The sequence below is a fragment of the Helianthus annuus genome, chromosome 7 (genome assembly GCF_002127325.2).
Source record: "Helianthus annuus cultivar XRQ/B chromosome 7, HanXRQr2.0-SUNRISE, whole genome shotgun sequence".
Classification (NCBI taxonomy): domain Eukaryota; kingdom Viridiplantae; phylum Streptophyta; class Magnoliopsida; order Asterales; family Asteraceae; genus Helianthus; species Helianthus annuus.
Genome location: NC_035439.2, coordinates 112691707 through 112702521, shown reverse-complemented (window position 1 = coordinate 112702521; position 10815 = coordinate 112691707). Strand labels below are relative to the sequence as shown.

The following is a 10815-nucleotide window of genomic DNA, read 5'->3' as shown; positions in this document are numbered from 1 at the left end:
TTTTTTCCCATTTTCTTAAATAATAGGCTATAATCTTGTGTATTGTACGAACGAAATCAATAATAAAAAATTGTTTATTTACGGTTTTTTTAAAACAACAGATAATCATGTTTAAATTGTAAAGTAATTTAAAGATATAATCATCATTATAAATCTAATATAACACTTTCGTAAAATCTATCTTTGGTAAGGTTTGAATAAAAAAATATCATTATAACTTATAAATTAAAATGTTTAAGGTAAAAGTTGATTTTGTAGGAAGGTTTAGGATACCTAATCTAACAAAAAAATATTGGTTAGTTTAACATATATATTTAGAGCTCGAAAATTAAAGTAACTATTCTAAAATAAGAAGTATTGATAGTAACTAAATAAAATTTTATACCTTATTTTATTTTATTTTATTTCGGGTAGCTAAGACTTGAAATTTAGTTATCGGAAGAAGTTATGTCTCAAGTGAAGTCATCTGGTGGCAATCCTCGCCTCATAACAAGTAATGTCGACAGTATCCATAGAAGGATAGAGATGTTCCAGAAGCAGTCTTAAGGAAAGTTAAGGGTTGTTTGGCAACTTCTGAATGGTTAAGTGCTGAATTAGTAAGAGGTCTGAACCATTAAAAGTCAGTATAATGTTTAACCGTTCAGAGGCAAATATCAGACCAATTCAAATTAGTGGTCTTAACCATTCAGACTATGTATAATGCTTAACCATTCAGACATCTATTCACAAAACAAACAGTCTGAACCATTAAGTTATGAACCAGTAAGAGGTAAGAGGTCTAAACCATTAAGAGCCCATTAAGAGCTAAACAAACAACCATTTAGCCTATTTATGCCAAGGCAGAGGAGTAACTGGTTGGCAATGAGTAAAAGAACGAATTCCCCGTCGAGTCAGTTGACGACAAAGTTTCTTAACTATTTATTATTTTTCTTTATAATATTTAATTTGTGAATATTTCTTTTCTTTTGTACTTCCTTTTCAATGTTTTTATTATTTTTTTGCTTATTTAATAATTTAATATTTTATTAATTTAATCCCGTATAATACAAGGGTTTCTAACCTAGTTTATTATAATTTATAAAGTCATCCGTTCCAAAACGAATCTTGTCGGTTTGGCCGCTAAAGGCGCGCCATTTAGCACTCGGGACAAATTAGCATACTATTATAGATCCAAGCTAAAATGAGCCCAGATGTAACCTCGCACCAATAAGCTTATCCTAAACCACATCTATCTCATTTACACACACTTCACTTCTTCAATCAGATAAACAACAGTTTTGATCTCCTCAACAATGGCATTAAGCTCCAGTTTCTGTTATTATTCATCTTCTTCTCCAATTTCAACTCAGTTCATCAAAAAACCTACAATTTCACTTCCAGTTAATCCTCGTAACGCAATGTTTGCGCTGACGTCATCATCAGATTCTTCAAGTTCAGATGATTTACCGAAACCGCCTCTTTCAGTTTCAGTTGATTCAAATTCGGCGCCAAAAGCTCGATTCGTTGCTCGCAGAACGGAATCCGTTTCTGTTCGTCCTCTCGAACGGCCTCTACGTAATGATTTTTACGTTTTTTGTTTGTTTTTGTTTTGATTCGTTTCGGATTTATGCATTAGGTTTAGGTTTTTAGGTTACATGTTTGTGTATGTTATTTGTTTTAAAAAGCGTGTATGATCTGATGCGTTTTGATCTCAAAAGCCGATGCGCGAGTAAGGCATATATATATATATATATATATATATATATATATATATATATATATATATATATATATATATATATATATATATATATAGTTAGTTTTACTTGTTAACTTTTAAATATTATAATATAAGATATTTTCGTCATCTCTAGACATATTAGCTCAATTGATGATCAGATTTGAAAAAGATCAGATTTGAAAAACTCGGACCTAGTGCGGTTAAGGTCCGGTTTTTTTCAAATACTGGTCAATTGCATAAGGCATTGTGTGACACGTGTCAGACCATATCGCGTTGTGTGATCCAGATGCGCGCATCGCTGCATCATGTGGCGTGCGCATTATGCGATCCTGATGCGCGATTTTTTAAACCGAGGTTCTAGCTAGTTGTAAACCGAGTGTTGTTTTTAGTTTTTGGATTTTGACAAACATGTTATTACATTATATTATAATTGTAATGAATTATGAACCTAAATTGGGGAAACTATAATTAGTTTGTGAATTAAATTGTCTGATTTGGTTTCGATTTTATGTTGTTTTATGACAGTGGAGTATATGAGTCTTCCTGCAAGCCAATACTCTGTTCTTGATGCTCAGAGGATAGAGAGGATTGATGACAATACTTTCAGGTGTTACGTGTACAAATTCAAGTTCTTTGCTTTTGAGGTTTGTCCTGTTTTGTTGGTTCGAGTTGAGGAGCAACTTAATGGCTGTTCGATTAACCTCTTGTCGTGTAAGGTAATTAAAGTCTTCAAAATTGCATCTTCATCAGAGTTTTGTGGTGTCATTAATCTTAAAAGTTTTGACTAATTGCAGCTTGAGGGATCCCCAATTGTGGTTGCACAAAATGATAAATTTGAAGGTAAGTAATTCATTAGCTTCTTGTCTTCTTTGCTTTTATCATTACTCTGGGAATATATGATTATATGAGTTATGAGATCAAAAGGAAATTACAGTTTTTACTTTCTTTTACTATGATTTCTTTAGATTTGAGATAAATATGCCAACCACATGTAGTGTCATATAACCAAACTCAACAAATAGAACAGCTGGTTTACAAGTGCAGAAAATCTGGACATTTGAAATTGCGTAGCAGTGTTGTATTGACGCACGGTAGAACCACAAATATAAGAGAACACTCAAAAAAGTTTGATATATAATATTCAATGCAGAAACTGTTACATTTATAGGGTAAATTTTATTTTGATAATAGAGCCAAATTTTGGAAAACTGAAATTAAGTTATATTACATAATGCTTTTCAGGACTCCATTGACACTGGTTTGGTATGGGCATGCAGCTTCTATGGTGAATAGAATATCATGTGATAGCAACCAAAGCAGTTCATCTATGCAAGAACTCATGTCAGACACTGTTATTGAGGTGATCGCCATGTTTCCGAAAAGTTCAAATAAATTATATTTTTTTTAAAATCTTAGATTTATTCATTAACTGAAAAATCAACATGCTTCTTTATTTGTATATTCATTATGGAAGTTCTTTGTTCAGGTTAGCATTGATATACCATTTCCTTTTCGGGCAATCCCAGTTCGTACCATTGAATCAAGTGGGACTCGGGTCCTTGAGCAGATACTGAAGATTATGCTTCCCCGGTTTATGGCACAGGCATGCGATACTTTGTGTTCTTTAGTTTTCTTTTGATTTTTTAGTGCTGGAAGAATTCTTTCCATATGACTGGAGTTGGCAATCGTGTTGACGTGTTGTGTTAAACGTTGACACGACACGATTAACATGAGTAGTGGACCCCAACAACACACATTTAATTATGTGTCATTTTCTTACGAGTAAAGTACATATATGGTCCCTTTGGTTTACCAAAATTTTGGATTTGGTTCCTAGTTTTCCAAAAGTACATAGATGGTCCCTGTGGTGTGCACTTTGTAACGTATTTAGTCCCAAACTTTTTCTAAAAGTACATGGATGGTCCCTGTGGTTTGAACTTTGTAACGCATTAGTCCCTAACTTGGCCATGCTAATGGAATGGACGAAGAAATGGAATGGACGAGGTAATGGAATGGACTGGGGAATGCAATGGATCATTACCATTCCATGTCTTGTTTGGTTACAATATGTGAATGGAATGAATTATTATTGAGTATTGTTTGGTTACAATATGTGGTTTGAACTTTGTAAATTCGTTACAAAGTGCAAACCACAGGGACCATCTATGTACTTTTGGAAAACTAGGGACCATAAATCCAAAATTTTGGTAAACCACAGAGACCATCCGTGTACTTTACTTAAATACTAAGATGGACATGTTTAATAAGTGGGTTACAACTTACATGAGAAGACACGTGTTACAACTTACATGAGAAGACACGTTTAACACGATTAAGTTTAAACAATTAAATAACACGAATGACGCAACTCACTAAGCACGTTTTAAGAAATAATAAGACATAATTAACACGAAAAAACATAAGTTACCAAGAATTATAGTCCATATTGAAGAATTAATCTTGATATATGAAATATTATTTAAATAGTTAGAGATAATTAGTAGTTTGAATTCAAATAGTTATCTAGTTATTTTATTAATTGATATATTAAGTATTAGAGTTAGTATTGGTTTAGGATAATTGGTTTTAGAGTTTGAGTTTAATTGGGTTAACTTGTTTAGCAAGGATAGTTTTAGTATAAATATAGGTGTAGGAATATTGTAATTCTTGGTTCAGTGTTTCGTTTGATTAATATTAAAAGAGTCGTGAGTTGTTCTCACAAATCTCGTGTGTTTTTTGCTGCGTTTAAACTCTGATTTACCAACACATATATTGAATTATTTATGAAACTATAAAATTACGTCCTGTTGATAAAACAGGTTATAAACGGGTCATGTGGATCTGTTAACCTATATAACACGATTAGTTAAACATGACAACCAAGTTGAACACGTTTATACACATTTTCAACCGTGCCAGCACATTTATGACCTGAACTTGTTTCCCCAAACACCAACCCGTGATATTAAATAATACAACCCATGTGGCTTTCTTGAAAAATTAAAGTGTCAACTTATTATGTGCAGTTGGTGAAAGACTATGAAGCTTGGGCTTCTGGTGACACCTCAAGGCAGCCTCTTGGAACAGGTGGGATATGAAGATGACACTCTTCCAGTGTTGCAGCTTTACTCTTTCTTCCAAAATGGTTTCAAATCAATGTATTTTGTGTAAAATGAAATGTTACATTTCAGCTGAAATCGGTTATTTGATCATCTTGGGCAGTTTGTAGTTGTATGATATGAACACCAAAATGTTTTGCTTGTTTTGTGCTTCAAGAACTTATGTATGGATAATTTAGCATTCTTCTTTGATGTTAGTTGCTAAGTTGCTTTTACCTATTGGCCCAATTATATAATTCCGGGTCTATTTTGTCAGCAGGCAGGCCCAAATGGGAGAGAATAAGAGTTCATGACCCTTCTTATGCTCTCGGTCTCCCACGAGTTATAATTAACGTGTCGGTCCAAAATTGATCTCCCTTGATATTCGATTGGTTTTGTTGAGGTTTTCTATTCTGTTTTTGGTTCAAGTTGATATTAAAATTGTGTCGGTGCCGATTTGCTACAAAAAAACACAATTTTTTTAACTTGTAAACAGAACCAAATACATCTGTAGGTCTATAACAACTCTTCTATTCTGTTTTTCTTGATCTCTTTGTTTCTTCCACCTACAGATTGGTTGATTTTCATTCTTTTATTAAACCGACCCAATCTCGCGGAGGCTGAGCTCAAGTTTCCGCTCAATTATGTATATTCGAGCTGAGCCAAAATCTTGCTATCAACCTGTCCTGGCTCGGTCCAGCTCGTGGTTGGTTTGTATTTCGGCTTTAAAATCTTGCTATCAATTATGTATATGTAACATGTAACATATTATTATTATATGTTACATGTTACAACAAAAATCAGAGCTGATACCATGATTATAAATGTAAATCATAAGAGCATTCCCATCCAGTCCATCATATGTAGTGTGTGGGGTTTTTAAAATGTAAAGAGTATAAAAAGTGGTTGTGAGTGGAGGAGAGAGAAAATATTACTATTCATCTGTATATTTGGGGGGACACTGTTCACCCACTATAATTTTTTAATATATATTAAAAGTGGTTGTGAGTGAAAGAGAGAGAAAAATGTAATATATATTGAAAAGGAGAGAGAAAAAGTATTTGTTTTTAGTGAAAATATATTGATATAGGAGTTGTTTTTTAGTGAAATGTATGTATATTTTTAGTGGATTGGATGTGAATGCTCTAACATGGGGATGTAGCTCAGATGGTAGAGCGCTCGCTTAGCATGCGAGAGGTACGGGGATCGATACCCCGCATCTCCAATTTTTTTTTTCCGATTTTTCAAGTTTTATCAATAATTGCTTTTGGACCCCTCTATTTTTCTTTTTGTTAAAGGACCCCCGGATTTGATTATTATCCCCAAGGTGTAAAAAAATACAGCATTCTATATAGGGGTGAGCAGAAAATCGAAATAACCAAACCGTAACCAAAATAACCGAAAAATCCGGACCGAAAAACCGAACCGAAACTAAAACTGACGGTTCGGTTTTCCGATTTTTAATAACCGAACCGATAAGTTGTAATAGTATGCCAAATTCATATATTTTTAATTAAATAATAAAATTTGTTTATTACTCTATAATAATCTGATTATAGTAGTTTTGAAGATTCAAAATCATGTAATTGTTCTTTGAGTAAACTTCCGTTTTGCTCCCTGTGGTTTGGTCACTTTAACGGTTTTGCCTCAAACCTTTAAAAGTAGCCATTTTACTCCCTGATGTTTTAGTTTTGTTGCCAGTTTGCTCCCTGCGGGGAGCAAAATGGAAAAACAAACAATTTGGATGGAGTTAGAGGCGGGGAGCAAACTGGCAAAAAAATCGAAACATCAGGGAGTAAAATGGCTATTTTTAAAGGTTTGGAGAAAAACCGTTAAAGTGACCAAACCACATGGAGTAAAACGGAAGTTTACTCTTGTTCTTTTGTTTCAGAATGTTCATATACTATAGCTACTGGCATACATCGAGGGTGTTAACTGAGTCATGTTTGCTGGTTGATAATCTTATACAAACCCAAAAACGATACAAGTTTTCTTGGGTTAACCCAAACATGACCCGTTTAGTATTTCGAGGTTTAACATCTAGTCATGTTGCGACTTACGATAGTGTGTACAATAGCAACTGCTATATTGAAACAAGTAATGAACCTTTGTTTTATCTATGAACTAACTATACAATCGATGTGCCATCACTATGTAGACCAACAATACATATATTGGACATAGGATGTCGTTGTAACAAACTGATTCGTTCTCATATTTATTATTATTATTATTATTATTATTATTATTATTATTATTATATGAATATGAATGTAGTGGTTGAATTATAAAACACCAATATTGCTTTATTACCTTGATTTGCCTTTCTATATTTCTTTTCTTGTTCTTTTTTTTTTTTTTTTGAACGGCAATGTGGCAATGATTGGTTAAGGTTTTAATTCCCATTCAAAAAGTATCCCATTCTGCATTTCAATTTATCCAAAAAGAACACCAATAAAGTGGATTCAAATAATTCTTAAATAGTTATTAAATAGAAAGCTAACCAATCATTAATTAAAACTCCTTTTAGTGAGTGGAGAATTTAAGAAAAGAAAAGGCTTAACCTAAATTATGATTAAACTGAGTGGCCATAAGTCCATAACTACATGCCACATTACCTAGAACAAAATATTGTGTGAAAAAGGTTTAAATAAATCAAAAGCAAACATGGTCATGAATGATGATTCTTTTATGAGAATAAGTCATAACACAAGGGTCCATGGATGTATATAGATTATGGGGGTTGGTGGGATGGAGGGGTGTCCATGACTATGAAGACAAAAACATTGGGATAAAGAGAAACAAACCCTTGTTTCATTGCACATGCATGTTATGTTAAGAATATCCATGCATGTACATGTTGTCCCCATCACCTGCCATCACCAATTTGCTAGGGTATCAGCAAAACTCCATCTCCAAGAAGCCAATGATCAGGGCCGGCCCGAAGGTGTGCGAGATAGGCGACGATTCAGGGTTTAAACTCATCGGAGGCCTCATTTGTTTTTGTATTAGTTTTACATTGTAAAGTTAGAATATATACGTAATGAATCGGAAAAATACCATTTTGAAGCACTTGGCGGATCCAGAGATTTTTTTTCTAATGGATTCCTTTTGATAGATTATCACTAATTTTTTACAAATCATACAAGGCTTTCACTGATTCTCACTATTTTTTTTCCAAACTGACTGGGTTCCTAGGAACCCACAAAATGTGCCTAAATCCGCCACTGCTTGGTTTGGTGGTTTGAAAGTCACTTTAATAATAAGAAGACACGGGTTCTAATCCCGACATCCTCAGTTTTGTTTTTCTTTTTGTTTCTTATCTATTTATTAAATGTAAATGACATTAATTGTCTAATTTTGTTAAGTTGCGTTAAATGATTGGTTTTTGATTTAAATGACATTAATTCATTTTGATATATTTAAATTATATATATATATATATATTCTTTTTAAAAATTTATATTTAAGGGGCCCGTGTTTTCTGTTCGTACAGGGTCTAAAGATTTTCGAACATTTTCGAAGACGGCCCTGCCAATGAATAATCATTGCAGTTCCTTTAATCCACATTGAGCTTTTGAAGTTAATTAGGGTTGTTCGTCTATGCGTGTAATCGAGTCGGTTTGCGGGTTATTCACGTTATTTGACTTTGAAAAACCCATTTGAATTCGGGTTGATAGAAATAACCTAAATTATGATAAAATATATATAAATAAAATGGGTCATTACACTTTCCGTTCGTTATGTTTGTATCGGGTTGCAATGAATGTTCTTTGACTTAAGTAATTACAGTCACAATTTTTTCTTTATAAAACGTCATTTAACCCTAACCTAGTTAATTTTAATGGTTAAATCTAATCGTGTGGACCATGTGGTGGTGGGGGTGGTTAAATATGCTACATGCCATACTTAGCTGAATTTTAACCAGGTTAGGCCAAAGGACGTAGGGTGTAATGATTTTTATAAAGAAATGATTATGACTGTATTTATTGAGGTTAAAGAGGATAAATTGCAATCCAATACAACTATAGAAATTGTTGTCGAATACCCACCTCCCGGATGACATTGGATGGATCTTCGCTGACGTCGAGAGCCTTTACCTCCGTTACTACAAAAGAACAAACCGTTAGCCTCGCCACGGGGACCCCGGAGGGGGGATCTGATGTTGGGTTAAAATATGTCGCATTTTATATTAGTTTATGTAGAGTACTAGTACATTAAATATGTTAATTCATATGTGTTATATACTTATTGTGTATTGGCGTTATTTGTGTTTAACAGGTACTAAAATGGGTAATTGAGAGTAAACGAGTTAATAGCGGGTTCGATAAGTCAACATGGGGTGTAGGCTACAACACAAGGGACGAATTAAGCATATCATTCTCTTCATCTGAAGCCAATCAATGACATCTAGCCAACTCGGGATGACAACCGAAGCGGCAAAAATCACCATGAGCGGCTAAACCTCTTGTGACTTCTGCCCGGATGAACGTTTACGCGGTTTGACATAATTATTTGTTTTTTTGATTCTTGTAAACTGGTACAACTTGACCACTTGTGTTGGATTATTGGTAAACGTTTCTTGTGTTTGAATTACTTGTCGTTTATTGAGCGTATTGGCAACTTTCTTGCGTTGTTAGCGGGTTGGTAAATCGGTGGGTAATTGATACAATCAAACGGGTTATTAGGTTGCATAGTGAATCTTAAAAAACTATCCCTATTAACTAATCAAATTCATTAATTCCGAGGCCATGTCTATGTGGTGTTTTGAATCAGAAAATGGATTTTTATATTAAAACGGGTATTCGGGATTCCGGGTAGAGGTTACTTCTTCTTATCTTGATAACACTTTTCGTGACAAATTGTGTTTTCATTATAATCAAACAAACAAACCCCCGATTTAGATAGTTTAGTTTTAATTAATTTCTTTAACACTGACCACAAATTCCCCGTGGATACGATACCCTACTTACGCTATCTACGTAGCTTATTTAGGTTTTTGATTGACCCTTACGACAGTCATCAAAATGGCGCCGTTGCCGGGGAATTAGTGCGCTTAGTGTTTTTTTTTAGTTAATTAGTTAGTAGTTAGTTGTTCTTGCTTTAAAAAAAATCTCAAAAACCCAAAAATATTTTTTTCTTATTATTTTTGTTAGTTCGATATTACTCTCAGGTGTTTTTTTTGTGCTTGTGCAGGTCTTTGAAGCATGGATCGAACTTATTAGCCCGAGTTTAATGAATTTGAGGGTGTTGATTTCTCACAACATAACCGACCAATGCATTAGCAAATGAATTTTCAAAACAGACAATCACCAACTCAAAACCGATATGCTAGATATGATGTAGGTGAAGTGGATGGGTATTATGACCAGTTTAGATGTGATGGGTATAATGATTTTGCGCCTCCACCGCAACAGTTTATTTAAAGAGGTCAAAATAGAGTCAGTTTGGGTGAGCAAAGGTTTAATAATGCTCAACAGAATAGTTATGAAAGATCGAGTGTTCCAGCTGAAGGTCAGAATGATGAGATAATGGAAATGCTGAAACAAATGAAGAAGGATCTAGCTTTACAAGCTAAGGCATATCAAGCATTAGACAAGTAAGTTGCTCAGTTGGCGATTGAGGTGAAGGAAGTGGCAGACTCAAGAGATCAAGATAACTATGAAAGCAACTGGCAGACTCAAGAGAATGAGCAAGCGGGTCAACATGAGTCGGATGATAACTCCATCAATGAAAAGTTTGACACCATCATGGAGTTTTTGAAAGATATTCAGAAAAGTAATGAGGTCAGAGATAGGGAGGTCAAGGCGTTGTCACAGCAGGTTGGACATTTAGTTGAAGAAGTGGTTATCATCAGAAGAAATCAAGATGAGCTTCTTACTGATTTTCATGAGAGTAAACAGGTACTAAAATGGGTAATTGAGAGTAAACGAGTTAATAGCGGGTTCGATAAGTCAACATGGGGTGTAGGCTACAGCACAAGGGACGAATTAAGCA

The 10815-nt window shown here is 34.1% G+C and overlaps 1 protein-coding gene and 1 non-coding gene across 2 annotated transcripts; both read left to right on the top strand.

Moving 5' to 3' along the window:
* Window positions 1-1173: 1173 nt before the first annotated feature.
* On the top strand, window positions 1174-5029 carry LOC110890191 (uncharacterized protein SYNPCC7002_A1590). Its single transcript, XM_022137772.2, has 6 exons — window positions 1174-1554; window positions 2246-2436; window positions 2515-2560; window positions 2998-3080; window positions 3207-3323; window positions 4747-5029. The coding sequence occupies exons 1-6, from the start codon at window positions 1293-1295 to the stop codon at window positions 4816-4818; spliced, it is 771 nt and encodes a 256-aa protein (XP_021993464.1). The 5' UTR covers window positions 1174-1292; the 3' UTR covers window positions 4819-5029.
* A 941-nt stretch (window positions 5030-5970) lies between these two features.
* TRNAA-AGC lies at window positions 5971-6043 on the top strand. The gene has a single exon. It is a non-coding gene; the product is annotated as a tRNA-Ala (tRNA).
* Window positions 6044-10815: the final 4772 nt, after the last annotated feature.

Coding starts and splice junctions, on each gene's coding strand:
- LOC110890191 (XM_022137772.2), top strand. CDS start 1,293: ATGGCATTAAGCTCCAGTTTCTGTTATTATTCATCTTCTTCTCCAATT. Junction 2,437..2,514: donor TTAACCTCTTGTCGTGTAAG/GTAATTAAAGTC, acceptor GACTAATTGCAG/CTTGAGGGATCCCCAATTGT. Junction 3,081..3,206: donor TGTCAGACACTGTTATTGAG/GTGATCGCCATG, acceptor TTCTTTGTTCAG/GTTAGCATTGATATACCATT.